Genomic DNA, 26840 nt, shown 5'->3' with positions numbered 1-26840 from the left:
AACATCCAAGCACTCTGAGTTGTGGCAGCTTTAGACATATGCCGCATGTGCACTACCTTTACCAACATGCACATCTATCTTTCTGCTGGCTCAACTGTTTCACACTCTGTCCCTGTTCTTCTGGAAAACAGCAGTCCACCGCAAATAGGTATGGGGCACGTATATTACAGTCATATTCCCCTTTCAACTTAAAAGTCTTGATTTAAAAAGGTCTCTTTTTCTTTGTTTTCTTTATTGTGTCCAGTCTTTTAGTGTGTGTTTCTTCATTTACAGACACTGACCCACTCTGTTATCCTGCACTCTTCGCACACCACGTAGCAGCACCAGTGAAACTTGCAGTTGCAGCGTTCGCTCCGAGTCTGCTGCAGGATGTTGTGGCCTCTCCCACAGCAAAGACTCTCACAGTTGTCCATGCCAGGGCTGGTCTTGTTGCAGATCCGGCCCTGCGTGCCCGCTGAGTCCGACCCCAGGTCCCGCTCGCAGAAATCCGGCGACTTTTCAAAGTAGACCAGTTCGTTGATGCTTGGCCGCCGCCGATGCGTGTGGTGGTGGTGATTGTGGTGGTTGTTCTGATGATGGTGATGGTGGTGGTGGTTGTGATGGTTGTGGTGGTTGTGGTGGTTGTTGTGGTGGGAGTGGTCGAGCTGTCCGGTGTTTCGGTTGTGGGCCTTGATAAGCGTGGCGATGTGGAAACGTTCTTTGAGGATGGAGCCCACCACCCGGAACTCTGGGGTGACCTGCCAGCAGGTCTTCAGCTGGCAGCTCCCTGACGTCCCGTGGCACTTGCATTTCCTTCTCATGTGGTCAAGCACCACCTGCGAGAAACACAGATGGAGAGGGACAAAAAGAGAGAGTAGGTTGGAGTGAGGAAGTGAGAGGAGGAGGAGGAGGAGGAGAAGGGTGGGGGGAGAGAAAATGAGAAGGATTAATGACTTTCATGATCCCTGGTTATATTTGAAGTTTAATGTATACAGTTACGGGGTGTTGCAGACTGCACGTCATATTTCATACTGCGGCTTTACTTCTATTTATTTGTTCTTCTAAGCAAACCACCATTCCACTGTGTGCTGAATGACACATAATGCCCTGAAGGAATATTGGTCCCGCATTTAAAGAGCCAGGTGGTCTGAGCCTGTTGTCAAACACACTGATATCAAATAACACAGATGGATGCAGGCATTACCAAAACAGTGCAGTCATTATTCATCGTTTGGTATCAGGTAATGACTCCAAGCATGACACACATGTAGCGGCACATTAGGCACCAGAGCACTGCAATATTTACATATTTTCACTTTAATGGTTTAATGCCAGGCAGTGGAACCACAGGCCAGTGTTTATCTAACTAGGCTCACTGTAGGCCCTGATATATCAAAGTACTGCAATTTAAATCTTAAATATAGTCGATAAAAAACATGAGTAGACTGATAAAAAAGTAATCTCTCTCAATCATCACTTATGACCCAACAGAAGTGTGTGGCAGTGTCTGCATCTACAGAGAGCCTGCCGTCTGCCTGTGTTTTCTTATTTCTTATTTTGCTGTGTTCAGAGCATTTCTGGGCATCAACCTTTGGGAAGTAATGTGTAGCCACCACTCAAGATCGGGATCGCATCTCACTGATGCTCTTGATCTCTTATGGATGTATAAAGACCAGCAGGTCTATGTGTCCGTTTGACCGAGGGCAGGGTGGGGTTAAAGACACACGTGGGCAGAGCAGAGAGGCAAACAGCGGACAGGATAAAGTGTTTACTTTTACTACGGTGACACAAAATCTTGAGGGTTTTGCAAAAGTATGGGCATGTCTATTTGTGTTTTATTTGTGTCGTATTTAAAGAAACGTTTTTCTATCATGTTGGGTCGATGAGTATAAATAAAATAATTCAGTTTGATTAAATGAAATCAGTGCCGACTTATACATTGACCTGATGTGTTTATTAAATTATTGCATATCCAGTTATGGGGAACTTCTACATAAACGTCTTTATTATTTGAGTCCTATACATAAAGTTAATGTATTTCAAATGTGTTATTCTGTCTCCTGTAATATATCACGCATCAAGTTATTTGTTTTATACACATTGACTCAACATGATACAAAACCTTTGCATTAAATATGACCCTTTACGTTGGACTTCTTTAATCGAATTAGATGGGAATTTAAATGTAATATTTGAAGTCACTGTTTTAGGGAAATTGTTATTTTTTTGAGTGTATTATGCCTTTAAGATCTAAAAGAACGTTCCTGATTATCTATAGCACATCTGTTTGCAACACGCATAAACAGAAAATGTCCCATCAACACTGCAAGACCAACTCACTCAGCAGCACACACACACACACAGGTAAAAACCCACATGGCATAAACCCGTTCATCTAGTAATATTTCCTCAAAGCTGCTTGAATGCATGTGTATTTATTTATATGTGTGTGTGTGCGTGTGTGTGACTGTGAGTGTGCATGTGTTTATCTGTTATCACCTGTTCTAAACTTTAAGATCTAATTACCAACAGGAACAGCAGGCCACCCAGAGTACTGACGGATGCTGCTGCTGTTGCCGCCCCTATCAACAGGCACACACACATAAGCACACACATGCTGGACACTTGCACAGTTAAACACATTCCACACATGTGCTAGCAATAATGCTCCGCACACACACACACACACACACACACACACTCAATATGTCTGCGACCCACACACTCAATGCAGAATGAGACAAAAAATGGCGAACTAGGTCACCAATTTAAGGATTTAAGTACTAAAGCATGGTATGCATATGGTGATATTTCCTATATGTATGTGTCTATGGTTGTAGGGTTATCTGTGCAGGAATAATGCGGTAACCTCTTGCTTGAAACAGCAGTAGGAACAGAAGAATAGAGAGGAAAAATAGAGATGTGAGATATCTATCATGTATCTATTGAGGGAGAGAATCCAGTTATCCACTTTGGGCTACTGCCAAAAATCACTTCACTTTTCCGGTTTCCTCTTTTGATCGCATATTTCTCAGAGGAATCACGAACAAGTTGTCGAATACAATAAAGAATTAGGTCTGCATGCTCCGAGGCTCCATTTCATGTAGTGCAGTGGGTTTCCCAACGGAGCAAACCATGCAGAGAGTAAAGAAAGGAGAGGGAAAAAAAACATGTTTCCTTGCTCTGGAGCATGAATGAGCAAAGAGGTGGATGAGAAATAGTGATAAATGGAGCTACTTGACTCATCTGTTTGGAATGAACGATTGAAAAAGAGCAGTAAAAGAAAACACCACAGGGCCAAAGTTAATAATGATCAGTCACAGTCTAAAAAAAGGAGTGAAATCAAATATAAACATCAGGTGACTTTTGCAAAACCTGCAGAGCAGAGAAGGTTGTGATGCATCCATCTAGAGCTGAAGTGCAGTATTGGTCAGACTTAAAGGACATGTACATGTTTTTAAAGAGTGAGGGTTACAGTATGTAAATATTGGTGTCTTACTATTTTAGTCAAACGTATGCAATCTTTGTAAATATGTTCATGCTAATGCATGTTTATGGTACTATCACTCATCAAACCTGCCAGCAATGAAGAACATTTAAGAAAATTAAATGTTAGGAAACACTGATGCTGCAGCTTCCCTTCATTTTCATGCTGTATTATAACAATTACGCACAAACAATGCAAAATATTTGAAGTCCTTGCATCACTGCGTGTTTTGCTCATAACGTGTGTCTGGATAACAGAAAGTGACAAAGAAGTATGCCTTTTGGTTAGACGTGGTTCCACTGCTGTCGAGAGTGTTGAAAACAAAGTTGAAAGAGGCTGTGATCAGCGGTGAGGAGATGCTAGAGGCTGTAAGACTTTATAGTAAACAACATCATAATAGCTCAAACAGCACTTGCACTGAGTCCAGATTGCAGTGTTTGGTTCAGTTTTTTACATCGGGGCAGAGGCAACCCCAGAATCACAAACGTGCTGGCCTTAAACACACAGCAAAGTCTGTAATCATAAAACTCTCCAACCCACTTAAACCTTAAAGAGACAAACTGGCCCAGGAGTCATAATTGCATCCATATTGCTACTGTTCGAGGGAACGCTCGCAGCAGGATCGGGGCTTCAAAGGACAGTATAACAACAAAAACAGTAGGAAAAAGTGTTATATCTAATGACATTTTGTCATGCAGGGGAAAAAATAGAAACCAAATTATTTTGAGGGATAGCAGCATGTCTCGATTTTTTTATGTGCATCAGAATAGAGTAGTTTACATAAGATTTTCCTGAGGCAGGAGCAGCATATGGAGATGATCTTACTAAAACTGTCATGCCTACAAAACCATTGCTCTCCAGTAGTCCAGCATGTCTGGCCTCTGTTGAGAAAATGCAGCAAAATGCAACTGACCGGTCACAAAAAACCTCTCCCTCGTACAGCAATGTCCAATCATAGCTTAGCAACAGTACCTCAGCAGAGCAGCCTGTCAAATAACCTTAAAACTGTGAATTAAAATAGACTAGAAGGCGGAGCTTTTGTTTGAGATGACAACTGTTGCTGGCAGTTTTTTTTTTAGCTAACGTAAGATTCAGTTGTTTGCATGACAAAAGCCAGTGAGGTTGGAGCTACGGTCCAACTTGTTAACCAATGGCGAGGCCGGCGACGGCTACATTAGAGGATTAACATGTGAGTTTTATGTCAGAGTGGATTTATCTATTAAAACACATGAGGCATGCTACACACCCTAGGCTCTGACTGGGCTGCACTTAAAAGACGTTTGCAGGCTCCTTAAACTTCAACAAAAGAACATAACTCCAGGTGATGAGCACTGTGTGTGGGGGGGAAATGTTAAATATTCTTTTGACGTGTAGTTAAAAGGCAAACGGATAAAATCCAGACCCAAAACAGGTAGCAGGAAAAAGGGAATCTGTCTGCTCTTGCTGTATTAGAAGTGGTCTGTCAGTGTGACATGTGGAGTGCTGATCCATATGACAGAAGAGCTGCAGGGAAACACTAGTCGAGTACATTTTGTACAACAGCGTAAAAAGAAAAAATCATGCACAATTGGGGAATTTGATAGGAATGTTTTAAATTCGGATTCATTTCCAATGGCAGTTCAAAATGCTGGAAATTATAGTTAATCCGATAACCATGGATCAAATTAAAGCTTGTTGATTTTTCTAATTAAGCGAGGATTAAAAAATAAAATTTGAGTCTCTCCTGATCTCACATAACAGACTTCCAATGACTTTTCAAAACCTTTGGATTGTCTTTTTCCAGATCAGGATCACGCTAAGATCCAGTGAGATTAATTGATGATCAGATGAAAGGTTGGGATTTTCTGGTTTCTTCCTGTTTTTTCATCTATGCCCGGGGCTACAAGAGACGGAGAAGAGACAACATGGAAAAATGTGTGTCTGTCTCTTTGTCTGTGTTTACGATATCCAACATGACTACTGTGGAAAAGGGGAAGAAAACTGATGCAGTGATTTATTGTTGCCTTATTATAGATCTTGACAATTAGCCCTGAGGACATGCAGGGCCCCGTGGAGGAGGGGAGTCGGGTGGAGGAGCTGAAGGGGAGCGTGCAGTGAATGCACAGGTGAGGGGAGGAGAGAGGAAAGGAGGATGACAGGAGGAGGAGATGATCTTTGGATTATCTACTTGCAGTCCCTGCACCACTTGCCACACAAAGGCTGTTTGTGTCTGTGACGGTGTGTGTGTGGGTGTCCGTCTAGCCGATACTCTATCTAGGCTCTGTCATCGTGTCCTGCTGCTATTAGCCATAATCAGCGACCCAATCTAACCTGCCATCAGCTGTGATTGTCTTGGCAGCGTGAGCCGGAAAATATACAAATATTGTACGTCTCGCACAACATGAGTCGCTTTGTACAAGCTATAAAAAGCTCGCTTGAAGGGAACACTTTGCGTAACACACTCACTGTCAGCTACGGCGGTGCGTGTTAACGTGCCGACTCAGTGGAGGTCTGAAGTCTGGGTTTCGTAAGAGTAAAATAGGTTAAACAAGGAAAAGAGCTGATGTTTTATGAATGAAACAAGTGACAATGATACAGAATGTCCCATTCTCCAAGTCTGCAAGTTCTTGCCTTGTAAGTTAGGTACACTCTTAGCAGAGTACAGATACTACTAAAAAGTAGAGTTCTGGTTCAACGTCTTCACTCAAGTAAAAGTAAGAACGTACTGGTTATGAAATGTTCTCAAAGTAAAAAGTTTCCCTCTGAAGGACATTTCTACCGGCCATTTCTGTGCAAAGTGAACTGAACGTCACGTCATATTAATATAATTCAAAGACTAATAAACTTAAAGGTAGAATCAGTAGGATTTGTCCCAGCTGTTCGTAAAAACACCAGAAAGATAGTTGATTATTGAGTCTGATTCCCAGGATGTCAAATATGGACATTTTGGGATGATAAAGCATCCCGAGCAGCAACAACCTGAGAAAATAAGAAAATCCAGGCAGAGGGCTGCAGCGTCTCTGCAGATACAAGACATTAACTCGCTTTTTCTCCCCATTGGAGTCTCCCGCTCTGTCTGTTCCTGTCTTATTGCGTCTTTTACAACATTTTCTCTTGCTACTCCTGCCGTGCGTGATTAGGCACTGATAGGCTGGAATCTTGTGATATACAATAACACTAACTTCAAAAACTGTCCTTAAAAACACGTGGTATGGGACAAAATGGAAACCTGCTAATATATGCTTTACACATCGGCATACATCGCACATACACTAGAGAGATGTAATTGCTTGAAAGTCAATGGTGGACCACAGTTAGAAACACACATCTGGCAAGTTTTAATTGGCTTAGAGAGTAAGACAGAGGCGTCTGTAAAACAACCCCAGACGGAGATCAAATACAACATGTTGGTGGCAGATTAGGACTGCAGGCTACGTAATACAGTAGAGTGGAGAAAAGTACAGCGTACAGGATTAGAGAAGCAGGCTAATTCGCAATTAAGAGAAGTGGACGGCGTAAAGTAAAGACCAGAGCTGGTGTCTGGCCTCGTAACCACAATGTGATGTTGAAAATGGCTCAGAGTGCATTAATTAGGTAGAAGTAAAATATTATTTTGCCCAGGTCCCTCAGTCAGAATTGAACCCCCCACTGCTTCTTTTGTTGTTTGTTTTACACATGACCTAATGAAGTCATCAGTTGACATGTTATTTTCGTCATTTAACATATGTTTTTTGTTTTGTCTTGTTTTGACCACGTCCATTACAATAGCAGTTTTTCATTCACAACATGCAAGTGCCTGTTGCAGCCCTGTCATAATGATAATAAAACAAACTGTGATCCATGATTGCAGTATGCCAAAGGTAAAGTGTTACCACACTGCTTTGAGTCTACTGTTACACCTGACTTTGTCATCCTTACTGGATGTCCAAAATTGGCTGAGTCAACACTGACTCAGTGGTAATTATAGATCTGGTGATGACTGAGAGCTTTTTTTGGTCGAGGGAAAGTCCTCTCGCATGTCATACATAACACCACCAATCTCTGATGAATTGAGCAATTAGCTTTCTGTCCTAGCTTGTAACAACGTTTTTTTGAGAAATCCCACACAAGAAATGTTGTGCATTACTCTGTGCTGTCAAACGTGGCCTCAACCTTGTATAATCTTATAATGTGTTATAGTGCACAAGCAAGATAAGTCTGTAGTTTGTTATTTTGTGAAAATCATTTTTGTTTCAATATTAATTATAAGACTATTATAAGACTCATATAATACAGGAAATGTTCATCATGTGGAGGTCAGTGCTCCCATCAAATACAGCAGCCTGGTCAGTTGCAATACTTGCAATAGTTCAAGTTAGGGGTTGGTCGGGGTGGTTGGGTGGTTCTTACGCAGGACTTTCTCGTTGGAGATTGGGGTTTGTGTCCCATGAGTGACCAAGACTCAACATTGGTTCGTTTTTAAGTTATGTTGTGTAAGTAAGTTAACTTACATAAATGATATAATGTAGGTGCAAGTGGAGGGCTAACCCTAACCCTTGAAGCAGGAGGTTTCCTAAACCTAACCAAGTACTTTTGGGACCTAAACCTAACCAAACATGGGCATTTGACTTCAATAACAGTCCAAAAGTCATAAAGTCATAAAATGTTTCTCAGCTAGCTTTATTTTGAAAGTCTAACCGGATATTGCAAATAGTCTTTGTGCCTAACTTGACCACAGAGCCCTTTCACATGCAAAGCGCATTGACTTTAATCGCTGGCCATTCGCTGTGTCATCACCACGAACCGCTGTTGGCAAAATCCTAATCTGATGTCTATGTGTCCTACAATCGACCCTTCTCGCTGATAAACAGCAGACTAGTCTGCACGCTGCCTTGAGTTTCATCAGTTCAAAGGAAATCTACTAAAGGACCTTTAAAGCCAAGCAGAAAGCCAAGGCGATATCAAAGCACACAAACAAATCCCACAGCAGCACATTAAGCCCAGACATCACTTTAAACAAATCAAACGCCTTGCTTCAAAAGAACAGTTAAGCGTACGCAGACAAACACATTACATGCACAATACGTGCACACATGCAAACACAACGACATGCAATTACTGAGAAATGAATATTTACTGTATACAGTTAGAACGACATCGGAAAGTGTCTGTTTGTGTGTGTGCGTATGTGTGTATTTACTCACTGTTAAGTGCACACAATGTCCACAGCTCTCATTTAGAGACTGTAATAAAATGTTATTACCAGCATAAGCACTTCCACCTGCTGGGCTTTTACTACGAAACATTTGCCTCTGTGTATATTTACATCTGTGTGAGTACGAGAGAAAGAGTTGTAAGGACGCATGCATGTGTGTGTGTGTGTGTACTGTATGCGGTGGGTCAGATCAAATGCTCTGGCTCTGTACTGTCAGCACTGAGGAATGCTCTGCACACCGCTGATGATACGAAATGGCCCCTGAGAAAGCACAGGACTAACCCCAGCGCTAATGTTGCTATTTTTGATCAAACACACTTTGCTTTTCGTGTGGGTTCTGAGTCAATGAATTAACGTATATGGGCTCTCCAGAGCAGTTTATCATCGCTCAAAGGTTAAATGAGGCATAAAAGGATCCCAGGAGTCCCACTGTTGCTGGTTTGGATCAAGCCAGAGGGTGCGCTGATCTGGATTCATTGTGGTTTAAATCACTTTTACAGTATGTTCGGTGCTCTGGTAAAACACTGTCATGTCTGAACACATACAAAGAAGGTCTTCATTTAGCGAAAAAAAAAAAACAGCTTTACAAGTATTTAGTTTTCCTCAGTTTAGTTCAGTCGAGGTAATTTCACTCACATATAGTACATTACAATACAATATACGCTGGTGCAGTAGGGGCTGCTATTAGACAAGTGAATCCACCTTTTACCAAGAGGAAGCTGATGTTTTGGTGCAGATTAATCATCCATAATGTTCTTATCTATGAAAGAAGTCAGATACACACTTATAAGGCAGTCCATCACATAATAGTGGGACTAGCCACAGTGGATTCAGCCAACTCCCCAATTTGGACTCTGCGTCACAGCACATTCACATTTCCTTTGCTGCATTTTGCTTTTGCTTGTTGATTTAAAGCAAATTAAAATTGTGCATCATTTCAACAAATACAGCAAATGAGCCTTTCAATTAAGTTGTGACAAGGCTGTGCTTAAGGTCTGGTTAGGCTTAGGCACAAAACCCATCGGTAAGGGTTAGGATTAGAGAAAGAAAAAGCTGATGTTTGGTTTAAGATACCGCATTTTGTTGCAACAACGGCTCGAAAAGGTTGCAACGGTTGCTAAAATTAACTTTTTTTCATCGTGCATAAGTGTATTCTGAAATAAATATGATACACATTGTAGGAATGTGGATATGATATGTATGAGACGTACAAATTTAAATGTACAAAGCTTTGTAAAAAGCTCTGTATATTGCAGCATCTTCACTAAGTGGTGCCCACTTTTGAGTGACACAATCACATATGAAGGATTTAATTCAAATCTGTCTCGTAACTACACTTCATCCACACAGTCCAACACTCAGGGATATATTACATTACAAATACTAAAGATGCTCTCACCATCCTTTCACTTTGACTTTAAAGCCAAACTGCGCTACTGTTAGATCATTACTGGCACACTTACTGCTGCACCTACTCTTTTATGGACTGTGAAGATCATAAAGAGTCAACAAATACCAAATGCCATCATGATTTGGAGTCTGGCAAATGTTCAAAATCAGTTCCCAGTTCTGAACAGGAGATTGGCTACATTACAAAAATAAAATGGAAGGGAAACAAGGTTGAATTGTATCTTTTCCTTCCTAAATAAAAGGGGATACCATCTCCTCTTACTCCCCTTAAGTCATGCAATGATGGTAAATTGTAATTACCAAGGACGCTTTGCCAGTAACATTGAAGAGTCTTGCATAGCCAGCACTGTCACCACCTGTCTAATGAAGAGACAGGACTCGACAGAACCTCGCCATGGCTCACAGCTCTGCAACATGAACGCAGGGAAGCGTGCCAAGCATTTGTTTTGAGGTGTGCACTCCAAATGATTGAGAAGAACGCTCAGCGAGAGAAAAAAAAAAAAACTTGGCTAAAACATTTACTGCGTCGGTGAGGTGTTTCCATGTCATGAGCAGCCACCTTAAACATGTAGTGAGGCTTTTAAAGCCACTCTTATTAACTACTGAACAGTAGTGAGTTTGGGTTGATTGCAACAACACCACAGAGGGCTAAATTCTTCATGGTACATTTTTCATTATTTGGCTGAAATGAAGTATTATAAAGTTGAATAAAAACTTAACTTCTATTGCTTTGCAAATAAACTTTAACCAAATTAAACCATAGATATTAAGTTGCAGGAAATTTATTACAATATATTTATTTTTCTAATTCTAATTCTAATGACTTTTTTTTATTTAAATAAGCAGCAGGTAAATATTGAACTATAAATGACATCATATGTAAATAAACGTCTCGTTCCTCCTCGGTGTACAGCATTATTTCCGTAATCAGTCCTGCTGGAGAGAACTTGGAGGAGGCAGAGCAGGAGCGGGGTGAGAGAGGGGAGGGAAGGAAGGGCGAATCTCTTTCTACTTTCCGCCCCGGTGTTTGAAGTCTAAAATCTTTTGCAGGGTTTTAAACATCTGTTTCCAAACTGCCAGCAGCCACTAATTAGGGCTAAAAACAAGACGGGACGTCGTGAGAACCCTGGGGTGGGCATGAGGCGACATGCACACCCCGCTAAAAAACCACCGCATTCCTCTGCTTAAAGACTACTTCTCTGAAGGAGGGGGAGGGGAGGAGCGGGACAGAGGGAGGTGAGGCGGTGGTAGGTGGGAGGAAAGAGATAGGGGAGGGGTAGGTATTATTTTGAAGGGCCCCACCTGTCAGTGTTTTCTGTTTGATTCTAGGGGCCGTGTGTGTGTGTTTGTGCATCTGCGTGTGTGTGTTTTAAGGTCTTAGAGGGGTTTTGTTGTGGCTTTCTATACCATTTGAAGTCATCAAGGTGCGTTGGTATTTTTACAGTGTAACAGCTCCGCAGTGACTCACAGTTTGTTCTGTCTCTCCCTTCAGTGTCTCCTCTTTCTCTCCAGCCAGGAAGTGCCTCTGTACATTAAAACTCCATTCAAGCACTGATCTGCAGCCAGCTGTATGTCAGCCAGACCCCTCTATGCATCTTTATGTTAACGATGGTTTGATATTATACCGAAAGTTCACACAGTCCCCTAATGCTACGCCCTCTATTTTCCATTTTTTTCAACACCTGATCTATCAGATAAGTAAGTAAGCTTTGAACTCTGCCGAGGTCACTGGGGGTCATCAAGCTTGTATTAAAGTACAAGAGGTACTCAGAACACATGAGTGTCGTTTATTCATGTCATAAATGATGAATGGAATCTTTCCCAAAAATGACATATAATCTCTTTGATGTTGATGACTATGACGAAGTTTCTCTTCTTTGATTGTTGCTTCAGTGTGCTTGGCTGGGTACTTGCAGGCTGGCACACCGAGCACAAAATTTATTGTGACGACTCCGAGAGCCAATATTTAAATATGCCTCTGGAAATATCAAACTGTAAATTAAAATGAGAGTAAGAAGTGACAGTTTTAGGGTGTTTTCTTTGAGCTTCTGTTGCTCTTTCGCAAAGTTTAAAGGGTGTTATTGTATAATCTGAGTTTTAAAGACTTTCTTCAGGGCACTTTACCTGCCAAATGGTAGGATTGGACTGGACTGGGCTGATAAACTTGTTTGTAATGAATAATCCATAAATTTCTTTAATTTGTTTACTTTATTTGCTTTATAAACTTTGCCTTTAATTGACAATATGCCTTTAAAATTTAGCCTTGCGTAATATATGATGTATAACACATCATAGCAACATGCTACTTGACATACATCTCGAGAGACCACTTGTGATCGGATCTCACTTCCCCGCTCTATAAGACAAACAGATATTTTTTTTACACAAAGAAATATCTTCGTGTTTAGCATTTGCCAAATTCACAAGAAGGCCCAAATAGTTAAGGATTTGTTGTAGACAGCATTTCATAATGTTTACAAAGAGTCTCCTCACGCGGCAACTCACAAAATTGAGCGACTTTCAAAGGGAGTCTGGGGATTTTCTCCACAGGTATCAAAGAAGTCGCCTATATTGGTACTGTTTACTGTATTTGTAAAACTTGACATGTTAACCATCAATAAATTGTTGTCTAATAAATGTTGTGTAAATGATGAAATCAGTTGTTGGTAGGAAAGAGACCGGCTTTTACAGTGGTGCCCCAACAAAATGAAAGTTTTTACAAGAAAAGAAACAGCTTAATGTATTATATTTATTGCCGAATTTACAAGAGGGCATTAATAATTTAGAATTTGCCATAGTAAAGTTTCACAAAGTTTATAAAGTTGGTTCTGATGCAACAACTCGCAAAATTGAGCTATTGTCTAAGGGAGTCTGGGGACCTCCTCCATGGGGATAAAGAAGCTGCCTGTATTGGTTACTGTTTATTGTATTTGTAAAAAGTGACATGTTTACTGTCAATAAAATGTTACCTTCTTTCATAAATTTAGTGTTAATGATGAAATTGGTTGAAACAGTGAGTTCAAACAGTTGTTGGGTCAGCAACTCTTAAAAACTTGCGATTTGTAAGGGAGTCTGGGGATATTACGGTTACTAGTTCAAAGGTCAGTTTAAACAGACAGTCATAAGGTTAAGAGAGTCCAAACACGTAGTTGTAACACGTAATCAGACAGTGTTTCCTGTTGTTTTTGTTAAATTCACAACACATCCCGCTTGCCATTGTATTTCTTTGTCGCACACATCAAGCTGTCATACTGCCAGACAGTCAATATGCCAAAATTGATGATTCAGGCTGTATACTTTATCGTTGTCTTTTTTTCTTTCAAAACTTGAGTAGTGATATCTTTCTCCGCCAGCGTTTTGTCAAACTGATCTCTGTAATAGTCATGTGTCACATGTAATTGAGGGTATGTATAATACAAGTGACATTTAAAATACAAGGCTAATGGGTTAATTGGTGTCTGTGTCATCATACCACAGTAAAATGATATTATGTAAGCACTCTGTGACAATGATACTGTATACAAACATCTCCGCATGCATGTTTTGAGGGCAGAATCAGTGGAAAGTAAATATTTGTTATTTTAACAACCATTCACACCTATTTAAGCTTGTGTTTACACTTCTCTTTCAGTACTTCCCATAATCAGTTAGCATTTTTGACATATCAGAGGTACACACCTATTCGAAGGACGTATCACAGTCTTGCCCGAGGGCATTTTGACAGGATAGACGGCTACAGAAGGGCAAACAGTACAAACTCATAATAAAAGATAAAACCGGATCAAACCTGGGGTGTTTTGGATGAGTGACAGTGTACAGGTCACTGTGCCAACAACCAAGGCTGCAATTATTTCGAAGCACGTGAACCACAGTGGTTTAGGTGTAGTAGTGCCTGTTTGTTCTTCGGCTTGCGACATCCAAGCAGGACCCAAAATACGGATTATTCTCATGAACTCATTACTGCTTATGTCAAGTCAGCCCCCGCCCAAAGTTTATACGTCATCAGCTCTGATTGGAATTAATGTCATCAGTCAGTTTTACATCTGTGACTACTTCTACCATTAGAGCTACTGCAGGGAGGCCAGCTGGTGCCGAGTTGGGCTGACGCGCTTCACATTTGTGTTTTGTCTGCATAATCAAGGAAACCAGAAGTAAACTGATGGAAAGATACAGGCCCAAATTACTTTGGAGGAAACAGGGAACAATGAGCAATTTACGGTTGCTTCTTGTCACAGCGCTGGATATCGTCAAGGCTTATCACTGTCATTTACATCTTTCTCGCCCATTGCCCGAGGCAGTAACCTCTGTAGGAACGTGTTTGGCAAAAGGAATTATGCCAAGATTTTAAATTAATACAACTGCTCAAATGGTTAATTACACAGTGGCGTACACTTATGATTTCAATTAATAGTTGCACCTGACATATTTATTTGACGTATTCATGGACATCCCATAATATATCTATAGAAAAAATACAATAGTGGTGATAATGGTTATTCATTATGTCAGAGGTGTCTTCATATGAAACGTCAGTGTCCTCACATGAGAAACAGGAAAACGTCTACGTCTCAGCTGGAAACTTCCTGATATTGAGTACAATCACTCAACTTTTACAGTCATGCCTCCCTCCAGAAGCCGAAAAAAGTTCACGTCCCCCACCCTAGTCATTTCAAATGACAGGGAAAACAACAAATACAAAACGATCCAAGTCAGCACGATATTAACCTTGATGAATCATATTGATTCATCTTAGTTTCACTCCACATTTTTTCTCCTGGTCTTCCGCGCCCCTACCTGTAGCGTCTCTATGAACCCACAGCCGCACCCTCCCATCTAAGGACCACTTGAACATCATGACTAATTTGACACTGCACTGACTGACAGAGCACAGCAGACACACAATCTTATTAGAACAAAGTGCCAAACTGGCAACATCCCCAGTCTATCAAATAGAGATTGACTGACTGATATTACAGGAGTTCCCCTGAAGAAACAACAAAATAAAGATTATTAAAGTGTTGCCAACAAAGCCACGCTATAGAGCCTGACCGAAACTTGATTTTTGGGGCTGATGCCGATACCCATAACATGAAGTAAAAACTTCCGATAATGATATATGGGCTGACACGCACACATTTTTTGGAATGATCCCTCAACTGTTTTCATCAAATACTTGAGACAAAGATATGTAGAGATATGTATGATATTTTACATTTTAACAATACGCTTTATTTGATATTTAGAAATTATCCGAAGCATATTTTTCTGCATTATAATCTAAAAAAATATATAATTTCTGCTAACCGATATATCGGTCTGGCACAAAGACAAATATGGTACCAGTTGAACTACCTGACAAAAAAGTCAACTCAATGATGTACTGAAAAAGCCAATCATAATCTATATATGATCTCTTGCACCTATATGAATCTTCTTCTTATGTATATGAAAAGTAGCAGTAGCAACCAGAGTAGCAGCCTTACCCTGTTTTTCAAATATTTCCTTCCTAGGAAAAACAACTTCTGCCACAAAAAGTTTTCGGGATGGGAACGTATTCAGTAGTTGCTGTGTGTGTCTGTGAAAATATATCTAATTGCCATTTATCAGAACTTCCATTTAGATTCAAATTGCTTTAAAAAAAAAACAAAAAAAAAACAGATTATCTGTGTTTGACTGTAGACAGATATTCTGAAATCTAAATGTATTCCTTGGGTGAGATTAATGTTATTGTACTAATATTTGTGCTCACTAATTTTGCAAGACTTGAAAGACTGTGTACTGTTCAGCTCGGGCAAAATCCCTACAAAGACACACACACAAGCACAGACTCACACAAACACACACAGGGAGACACGGTCTCTGCCAGTAGAAATAAACGGCAGTGTAACATCGACAGGTCACTGCTCGCCAATAAAATCAGATTATGTTGAGCAATGCAGCGTTATCATTGGCCCAGTAGCACTTGACCCACCCACTCTCCACCTGTTTTATTGAGTAATATGTTTTCTTGTATGAATTCTGTTGAAGATCGTGTAATATTTGTTTTCGCACACAAAAAAAAACCCCTGTCAGACTAAATTATTTTCAATTTAAAGGAGCACTCCGGGAATTAAGTATTGCGCTAAATTGAAGCAGCAGTGACTTGACTTTTAGTCCAAACACTTGATCCTACATTTCCTATAATGCCTCTTTGCCTCGTAAATGTCTTGAAAACTTCACACCCATTGTTTGTAATGCAGTCTTCCTGCGAGATCCAACTCCAAGCTGAGATCAAAGATCATTTTTGAAACTTTGGAAAGTTTCCCTTAAGCTACAGAAGACACTATACAACTGTGTTTACAGTCTGTGTAGTACTCCTTGGGGCCAGTAAACTAAGATTGATGTGTAAAATTGGTGGAGTGAGCCTTTAAACTGAAGAAAAAGCCACAAATTGCTGAAGTTATTGAATTCAAAGTGAAGCAACGCTATCAGAAGCAGGTCCTGAAGTTTTAAAAATCACAGGAAAACATTACAAACACAAACAATGACACACGCTTCCCCACTCACCTGCCTCCCAACTCGATTATTATGCAGCCTCATTCGGGCGTGGATGTCCTTGTAGGTCTCGCGGGCGTCCAAGAAGTCCCTCGAGAACTTCTCGCCGAATTCCACGTCGGGGCTGCAGCCGCCCCACTCCCAGGAGTCCTGAGGTCCCGGCAGGTCGGCGGGGAAGTGCTCCATGACGCCGTGTACCATCCCCTTCCCCCGGTGGATGGCCTCCAGTTGCAATCGGTGAAGTTTGATGCGAAAGGCCTCCTCGTCCCCGCGCCGCTTCTCGTCACAGCTGCACGCCTTGAGCTTGCCCATGGAGCAGGCGTTGGCCACGGCGTGCACCACACCTGCTGCCGCGATGGCGTACGCAAAGGCGCTCTCTCTGAAGCCTGTGGGGGCGAGAGGGCAGGATATGAGTTTTGTTTACAGCTTAATGTCGGAGGTTAGAAGAAGTGCGAGGAAAACCTAACACATAGTTTCATAGCTTAGTCCAGCAGATGTTTTCAGTCAAAATGACAGTTACAAGGAGGATGATGGATTTGAAACTCTTGAAACTGACACTGCTACGTCCAGAAGGACATGAGCATCACAGGAAAAGCTGACATGAGGACTGTATACTCGGAAATGTGCCATTTTTTCTTTTGAGAAGCCGCTGTAGGGACCTTTTTCAAGTGTTTTTGTAAAATTTTAACACATTTTCAATAACCTGCAGGCAGAACATACCAGTGTGCATGTGTCATAACCCTGTCAGGTGAAATGAGAAGACGACCAGGTAGATGGAGGACGGAGGATGACAGTTGCAAGATAACAATCCAAATTCAGATTACGGTGACTAAGGTGCTGTTTACATGTGTTTCTTTAGCGGTGGCGCATTTTCTATTTTTAACTGAAACCACATCAGAAATAGCAACAAAACTATTTAATTCACCTCATTAAAGTTCAGCTGTAAAACTGCTGCATACAAGTTTAAGATGTCTTGTGATTTTCCTCGCATTAAAACTCAGTTTAACAACCGCTAAACCAGCAAGACAAATCTTCAAACCTCTCTGCTGGCAACACATGTCGTAATGCTTAGTAAGTTTGCACTTTGCTGATGTGAAAGAACTTCCTCTATTTTGATAAAGACACACAGAAGGGTTTATTCACACTTTCATGTGCACATGTGCCAAGACTCGTATAACCGGGGGAAACATCTGGGACAATGGCAATTAAATGTTCCAAACACTTGCGTACTTCGTCTCTGTGGGCCAGCTGAACGTGAACAGACCCCCACCACTCCCATCAGAGGACTCACAGAGGACTCGCACACTAAACAATGCTGCGTCTCCTCCTGTCTGATGATGTACACATATCATGGTAACACAGTAGATCAGGAAAAGAACGCATATTAACTATTAACTGCTTATTAGCATGCATATTAGTTGCATATTTTTCCTCAGTAACCTCCTACTTACTGATTTAGTACTGATAGTAAGTAAGGAAGAAAGTTTTTGTGCATTAATTACCATCTGGACATGTTTTTCTCAGTATTGGCCTTATACGGTGGTGGTGTATCTGATATTTCCGTGTTGGTGTTGTTCCGAGAACATCATAATTTATGTTGCACCGGGACCATCATTGCACCTGACTGATCATGCTGTTGTGACGTTGTTGTTCTTCCGGGAAAACCATAAGTAATGTCATTTCAATGCATGAAACAGCGGCACAAACCAGATCTGGAGCAAGCTGTTGTGCCTGAATGGGTTAAATATAGGCCTCTCATTGAGTCGACTGGGGTTTGTATCCTATTTAGAACATTTATTATTATTTCACTGCTCACGTTTACTTATTAATTTCTGTTTCTTTTCAGTTTTCTGTCGTGGTTTGGTTAGGTTTAGGCAACAAAAATACCTGGTTAGGTTTTGGAAAACATGATTTGGGTTAAAACACGACAGTGTTTGAAAGAATAACTTTGAAAAATGTGATACTATGGTCAGTTTCAATAATGGTCTCATAGCAACACAACCACGGCAATATCAGATCGTGCTAAGGTGGTAGTACCAAAAGAAAAGTCATTCTCCATCAGTCCAACAGTAACACTTCATAAATATGGTCTAATCTAATGAAACAGAACACAAAACTATAAGTGTTAATAGAGTCTGATAAATGAAGTTGTTCTCACTCATTCAAAAGTGAAGTCAAGGCTTATAATTAATTTGCTAGTAGAGCCCGTGTGGGTTATTAAGTGTCAAGCTACGAGTGATTTCTTTTTTGTTACATACAAATAGACCATATAGGTGTTATTAAGGTAGAATGTTATGTTACTGCCACCTTAAAAGCCCCATACTGAGCAAAACAAATGAAGATCTTATTCCATGTACAGCAACTTTCTTTCCATTAGCAGTGATTAGGCGGTTATTAAGGGAAAGTGCTTTGTTAATGGCGTGGTTGTAGAATATAAAAGAGAGAATAATAGATGCTTTATAATGACTGATAAAGAACAAACAGGCTACTAATACGCATGCTAATAAGCATGAACTAACTACAACACTGAACTAAACATGTGCTGCTGAGCTTCTGAACAAAATTTGTTGGTTACACTCCTTCAGTCAGTCTTTCTTCATGCTCTCCTCCACAAGTGTTCCTGATACCTACTTTAACGTCTTCAACCCGTTCAAGAGATCTTTCACGCAGCCTGTAACCATTACTTTTGCTATTCTGGTTTGACTGGCACTCGGTCACTGCCTCACTTTTCTGGCTGACTAAGTGGCATCAGATGTCTGCAGTTTGATCAGTTCGATCTGATTTTATTGCGTCATATCTCGCGATGAACGTTCGGTGACCAAACTATGTGTGTTTTCAGGTTAGAGAGGCTAAAGCGTTTGCCTTGTAATCACTCTAAATGGGCTCAGACGGACTACTGCATGTAGAGGAGGTTGTTAAAGGACTGCGTGCATGTACTCTCTGCCTACGAAGTGTGACTGCTTCTGCCTTTACGGCTAAACACATCCCTTTCTCCTCGACAGCACGTCTAACTCGCATGCGGCACATGTAATGAGTGCGACTCCACCACAACTGATCTGTAATTCGAGCGGCTAATGTTACAGTGCTCTTCTTTTACGCACACACGCACTGGCAATATAAACACACGTACACATTCACCCTTTACATGTCGATGCTTCTCTGTGACAAAATAAAACCCATGTCCAATTGTGGAATCCGTGAATATTGAAGGATGAAGTGCGACAGCAGCACTTGCACTCGTAGCCCTATGCAGTGTTTGTTGTTAGATCTCAGCTTACCGCCTGTGAGCGTGGTGCCCTCAGGTTCCATAAAAGCAGCCCCACTGGCAGTCACTTACTGGTGCAGAAAACAGTGAAGATTATAATGGAAACTTGTAAAGAAAACATGAAAAGAAACCACTTAGGAGTTTATAGCACGCTGCTTGAAGGGGGAAATGATTCAGGCTGCTTGTTGGAGTCAAATAAAAAGCTATTAACTGGAACTGCCCCTTTCAGTGCTGTTTGATGTTACTTCCTTATTTATATATTCAAGCAAACTTGATATTATTTTCTTTTTTTTTTCCTTTTGGGACACGATGTGAAGTTTGACACCATTGCTGTGATGCTGGACTTCTTGGCTTTTGTATATTTGACACTGTAATCATAAAAAAAAGTCAGACGCAGCCAAATCACAATGAGTACATGAGACATTTCAAATACAAAAAGTGTGTCACTCCATCAGACCATTGTGTGGCTTTTTAATGGATCTGAAAACAAACTTATAATTAAAACACTCCTGCCTGGATGGAAACAGGCAGACAAAGTCGAACTTTAAAGGGGCTCTATGCAACAATTTCTAGCAACTTACATGTAATAATCACTTTGTTATTGGCCACATGTGAGCAGGTTGCTGCCGGACTGTGAATTTCTTTGTGAAGGACTCGGGTTGGATTTTCCACAACAATCCAAAAGATGGCACATTCTCAAGTGCCTCCTCTCAGTGCCTCTCTCCGCTCTGCATACAGTAGCTAACATTAGTTCTTCTAGCACAACAAAGGAGATCCACAGAGCCAGAATTTGAATTTTGAATGATCATTTCCATACTTAAGTTTTGACCTAGAATTCCCATGTGAATCCAACTAAATAAAGTAGTAGCAGTAAAATTGTCTCTTCTTATCTCAATACGATATACTTTATTGTCCCAGTGGGGAAATTTGTCTTGGACTCAAATGCTGCTCACATAAATGCCTCCAAGTTACACTAAAATAAACTACATAAAACAAAACAGCACCAGCCTTACCAGTCACAACAATATGTAACATATCATGCACATATCATATATTGCACACACCCCATAATACAAAACACCATGAAACCATTGTATAATCCCATTGCAGTACAAGTCCAGGTCGCCAGCAGGGCAGAGCCACCGGAAGTTACAGCGACAAAAAAGTCTGGATTCATAATCTCTCTGTTAAAGTCAGAGAAAAGATGAAGTCTGCATTCAGACTGACTTGAGTCATGTGTGAAAAAAACTGGAGCTAGCCCATCACAAGAGGCCCGTGCTGGTGGAAGTGTGCAATGTAAAAGTCAATGGCGTCCTCCTCAGCTGAGCTGTAGCTTGCCTCTCATCCATGAGTGGACGCATGCTTTGTTCTACACGGTGATCAGCGGAGGAGGAAGAGGAGGAATTTTTTGGGCCACAATATTCAGTTAATATGACGACCTTGTTTGCCTCTTTAGCATTCGCATGGAGTATTCTTTGCGTCCACCTGTTGAATGCAAGTCCAGCATTCATTCCCATTTTTAACTCTTTTTTGGTCTCTACCAAATCCTGAAGGAAATATCTGGCTCTTTAGCGGCTCTATGCTCTATTATGTTCAAAAGATAGTCGCTAACTTTGTATGCTGCTTGGTGCTGGAACAGTAGCACGGCCCGTTCCAAAAACACGCATTCTGGTATCACCAACTAGCATACTTATTTAAACCCAGACCATGATCTTTTCCTACACCTAACCAAGTACTTTTGATGCCTTCGCCTAACCAAACTGTGACCATATCACAATGGTCACAAAGTGGGTTTATCTGAGCTTTATATGCTGAAACAACTCCATCTGGAAACAAGAGAACAGTGAGACCAAAACAGTGAAGCCATTTGGCCGTAAATCCAAACAATAAGAATTAAAAACTCTAAAACACTCAGTTAAACTGAGAGTCGGGTGATAATTCTCTGTGGGTTCGTCGCTATGAGCGACCCCTCTAACATAACAACATTCAAGTGGTCGTGTGATCCATTGTTATTGTAAAAGTTATTTATTATGGCAGCTTTTATGTCCAACAACTCATTCAAGGCAATTTTGAATTTGGTTTTATATACCAGCGTAAAAAAGACACACTCAGACACTGAAATTACTCTGACTATAAATATGATTTGACTCACTATCTCACAATCTGCCCCCCACGCCTCCACCCTACCACCTTGACCACACAAGGCTGGGGGGAGTGAGAGGGGGGATGGCACTTAGGCACATCCTTATACGTAGAAAGCCTGTTTTAGCTCTTGCCCCGCTCTGAGCCGGGCTCTGCGACGCAGGCCCCCGGAAGACTGGGAACAAATCAATCTAACAAATAATTCACTGGCTGCGGCACGCCCGGCTGAACTGATGGCAGAGGAAGTGACAAAATGAATTAAAGATTCAAAGGAAACTGTCACTTTGTGTTACAGAAACCGACTAAACAGGTTTATGCTTTTGCCGCCGAGAGTTGGGAAAGTGCTGAGAGCAAATTCACAAGCACTTGCACTGGCAAGGGAAGTAAAAGCATTAGGAGCAGCCCAGCGAGGGAGGACACAGACACAGTGACAGAGAGCGAGTGAGAGAGAGGGAGAAAGAAGAACAGAAAGAGAGAGAGATTCTCCTATTTCTGTCTATCCATGTCTTGCCTGACGTCCTCTTTAGCCTAGTTTTTAATGCAAGCTAAACGGGAATGAACATGGGCCCATAAAAGTTATCAGGATCCATCAGCAGAGAGATACGTGGCAGAGCCAGAGAGGATCTGAGCAACATCCGATGTAGTAAAATTAGACAGCAAAACAAACACAGATGCAGGAGCCCTGAAAAACTTTGTCGAACACCAGATTTGAGAAAGCTCTCCAAGAACATTTGAACAGGCAAAGTTCCAATGCCCGAAAGGTGTTTCATTTTACTAGAAAGAAAGGTTTCGTGTCTTATGTAACGTAGATAAACTTATTGTTAAAAATACCAGTTGGTGTACATAAGCCTCGTGTGAGAATAGGTCATTTGTTTTTTATGAGCCGTCGCATTAAAAACTTGCATTAATCTCTGCAATTCCATCTAATCCACGTCAGTAAGTCTCTCTCAATGGAAGGACTGCCCTTTCGCGGTAGCTGCACGCGATAACGGCTGCAGCACGTTAACTTGTATCAATTTTTTAGCTTCTGTGGAGCGGAACGTATCAACATGTAACAGATGAATCATCCGACTTAAAGAGGTTGTTTATGTCAGTGGTTTGGAGTTTCTGCACCCGAGGCAAACCAGGGATGCCAGACAACCAGCAACTGCCTCTACTAATAATGACAAACAGCCTTTCAATGAGTCAGTGAGGAGTGAAAGTAAGACCAGAGGTGTGTAAGCATATACCGTAGTTGAGAATTGTTTTTTTTTTGTTTTTTTAATTACCACAGGAGTGACAGGAAATAAAGTCCTCAATGAGGCCTACAAAACTGAAGTTTCGTGATTTGTATTGCACGCAGATTAAGGAGAGCATAAATTATGATAAAACCCCTCCAGGAAATATCTGTCGCATTCAATCAGGTTGTTTTTTTATGATGGGGATTTCCATCAACAATTCAGAGCCACTGTCTGAAAGGATTCTTAGAAAATGCTTGGTGGAGCCACTTTGAGCATCATGATGCACTTTCATCCAAACATTCCAGGGTGCTTTCAGTAGAAGTTGATTTGTTTACAACATTTTAGAGCCTTGCCTGTCAGTCAGTTGCAGAGAAAACTATCGACAATTAAAAGTTGGGAAGGCAATTCTTGATAAAGATTGTTAGAATTTGGGGCCGATCACCGACCCAAGACGTCTGTAACTTCCTCTACCTTCCCAACCTATAAGCTCTGACCACTATCTTCCTCCTCCTTTGGTGAATTTGAAAGCAAACTCATGACTCAAACTACCAACGACAATCTGCGCTGTTCATCCATCCAGGAAGTCTCTCTACTAAGAAACTGATGCCTTTTCCAGTCAATAATCTGGGATGAGTCCATCTGAAGGCTTCCCAACTTTAGAGATCCTCTTTCATCCTTTGTCGGCGACTTGCAAAGCTCCAGGCACTACAAAGCGTCAGAGGAAACTGATCTGCATGAGGTTTGGTAATCTCGAGGTGACTAACCGCTTTTGAAGCTACCTGCTCTTTTGTATGGGCTATTGAGGATGTACAGCAAGGCGGTTAGAAAGTGGATACCGTTCTGCTAGTCACTAGAGATAAACTGCTTGGACGACTCAGTTCCTGTGAGGCAACATTGAAGAGTTGTGTACAGTATATAGTGGCAGATGATCCCTTTTGATAATCTTTTGACTGTGTTTGGAGAATAATATTACACCGACGCTTGTTTAGGACGTGTATCTTTGTGGTCACTAATCTTTCTAAGCCGATCCTTTCAAGGTGTTCTATCAAAGTGTGTTTGAGGGTGAAACCACAACCTGTTTGAAGACCAGACTTTTTCAACGGCATGCCTGCACTGTATTGTTCGGTGCTGCAGGTAGCCCATAGTGATATCTTACCTCTGTAGCATACCTCATGGCCCTAAAGGTGTCTTCAGTTCCCTCTAATCAGCTTTTTTGCATTTTGTAACATTTAAAATCTGCGACAGTTTGCTTCCTCAAGTGCTGTAACTCAGATTTTTTAAATGGAAGAGATGTGAAATGGTTACAAGAAAGGCAGATGTGAATTCAATTGAACCGTACAGTCAGCCCATTCCTGCATTGACAATAAAACTGACCTCTTTTGAAGACTATGCTGTCGTAGGGTATTTTGTTCCTAGTCTCCAGGCTGGAGCAGTTCCAGCGGTGCCCTCTGAACTGGTGCTGGCACTCGTGGATGGCAATCTGGATTCCCTGGATTGCAGAAGCTGTCACGTCTGGGTTACGCATGCACACCTCCAGCTGGCGCCGTGTCAAACCAGGCAGCGTCAGACACACCGTGTTGGCATTCAGGATCGGGTCGATGTTGGGGAGCTTCAGGCCCAAAATTTCATTGGAGTCTACCCTGCATGTAGAGCACGAGGGTCAGGTTATTGACGAGACAAATGTTCAAACTCATAAATCTTTTGTCTCTGTTCTAGTCACTCTTGTGGTTCACAGAAGTCTACTTGGGACTTGTTAGGTTTCTTGTTAATGAAGCTGGGTGTCACACCAACGCCCAATTCTCACAATACCAGACAGACGCCCTGTTGATGGTCCCCACTGTAACCGATTCTTGCAAAACCATCTCCACATGCTGCCGAGGAAAATGCACTCCGACAACTTTTTTTTTTTCAGATTTATTACCTTAATGATCCTGCAAAGTTGTCACCAAGAAAATAATAAAAACATAAAAGGTTCAGTGGGCGATTCTGGAGAGTTCATACCGGTTTGACTGCACGCACCAAACCTGCTACAAACTGTACATAAAAGTAGCGTCAACTCAGGCTTTATCTCCTAATCTTCACCTGGAGGTTGACTTAACAGTGCGAGATAATAGTTACACAGTGGATCAGGTGAGTTGAAGCCGGGGATGATGGAGCAGCATCCACTTTGTTGGTGTGAATCCAATAGTTAGCAGGGGAAAAGCAACTTCCCACCTTCGTATCTGCTGTGAAATCAGCAAGCATGTAAATACAGCGACTTTTTTCGCTCTAAGGTGTGTCTCTGCACCCGACCGTCTGCTGCTTCTGTCGCAGATCAATCATGCGCACAGCAGTAATTCGGCTGACAGCGGTCAAAGCTCCTTTTCTACTTCACAGAGAAACAGTAACGGCGGTAACGAGGAAAACACAGGCTGCGCTGATGATGGCTTGAGCGCAGAGAGGTGCCCCGCTTTTTCTTGTCATTATCATTACAAGTAAAACACCGGTTGTGTGTCTGTCTCTGCGTTTGTATGACTGAGACGCACAAGTAAGGGGGCTGTGGGAGCACACACACACACATTTACACACATGCTCAAGCACACCCTGACATGCACACACAAATACCAGGTGTAGGGAGGAGTGTAACACACACAGAGAGAGAGGGACGCAGCTGCAGAAACTTTGCACACTATTTCTTTCCATAGTTTCATCAACATGTGTAACATCTGTACGTTCCTCTTTTTCAAGGACTTCAAAGTTCACAAATCACCTCGTGCTACTTTCTGGGGGGAAAAAAGCGACCGGTAGCTGTGGATTTGAGTTACAATCATAAAAAAAAAAACGTCCAACTTCTGGTGACATGAAAATTGTTTTGTCAATTTGCATGGTGGTGCCCTACTTTCTAGGTGGCACCGCACGTCAAACTGTGCGAATCTGTAATTCCAGTTCGGCTTCTGTTGCTACCTGTTGTGTTTCCTGCTTTGAGAGGAGACCTGTTTCAACAACTGTCCCTCCAAAGGGAAACTTTAAAATTGATTGGCAGCATTGTTTGGTATCGCATGGGAAGCAGATGACAGAGCTTGATAAAGCGTGCAAAAAACACACAGACTACAGATTCACCATTCATTTCTGTAGTTCTTGCTTTGATTTGTTGATTTAAAGCACATTACTGAGGGGTTATGTAACTTTTGCTTGCAGGAAGGAAAGTTGACTTTTACACTGTTGAAGTAGATAATTATTTAATTTGCAGGATTCTCTTTATAGCTTTATGAATTAAAGAACCACAGATGCTCTTTCACAGACACACAAATGAACTCTTTCTTCTTCTTTTTTTTTACTTTTGAATTCATAACTTATTAAACTCAACTCACCTTTTATCCAAGAGACAGATAATCACCAAGACGCATGTTATTCTGAGCACCGAGTGTTCCATTTTGTGCCTTGTAATTATGGAAAACAGCAAAGAAAAAAGTTTTTAAAAAAAGAAAAAAATGAGAAGAACAAGAAGAAGAAGAAGAAGAAGAAGAGGAGGATTTAAAGTCCCATATTCCGCCTTTTTTTAAAGTTTAGAAGATGGGGTGCTGGTGGTGCTGGTGGTGGTGGGGGTCAGGTCAGGTCCGGCTATAAGCGCTGGCGCTGGACTTGACAGCT

The 26840-nt window shown here is 41.4% G+C and overlaps 1 protein-coding gene across 1 annotated transcript; it reads right to left on the bottom strand.

Annotated features, from left to right (window-relative positions):
* Positions 1 to 263: 263 nt before the first annotated feature.
* Positions 264 to 26622, bottom strand: wnt10a (wingless-type MMTV integration site family, member 10a). The gene is made up of 4 exons (XM_073473574.1): positions 26561 to 26622; positions 24585 to 24850; positions 16596 to 16969; positions 264 to 815 (listed from the first exon to the last, which is right to left on the bottom strand). Exons 1-4 carry the CDS (start codon positions 26620 to 26622, stop codon positions 264 to 266), a joined length of 1254 nt encoding a protein of 417 aa, XP_073329675.1.
* Positions 26623 to 26840: the final 218 nt, after the last annotated feature.

Source organism: Pagrus major, chromosome 9 (assembly GCF_040436345.1).
Source record: "Pagrus major chromosome 9, Pma_NU_1.0".
Taxonomy (NCBI): domain Eukaryota; kingdom Metazoa; phylum Chordata; class Actinopteri; order Spariformes; family Sparidae; genus Pagrus; species Pagrus major.
The sequence above is the reverse complement of the archived record's forward strand: the minus strand, read 5'-3'. Positions and strand labels throughout refer to the sequence as shown.

Bases quoted from the DNA above. Each gene is read 5' to 3' on its own strand.
- wnt10a (XM_073473574.1), bottom strand. From the start codon at position 26,622: ATGGAACACTCGGTGCTCAGAATAACATGCGTCTTGGTGATTATCTGT. The intron at 24,851-26,560 runs GTGAGTTGAGTT...CTCTACATGCAG, and splicing joins ATCTGTCTCTTGGATAAAAG to GGTAGACTCCAATGAAATTT. The intron at 16,970-24,584 runs GTCAGTTTTATT...TCGCCCCCACAG, and splicing joins CAGCATAGTCTTCAAAAGAG to GCTTCAGAGAGAGCGCCTTT.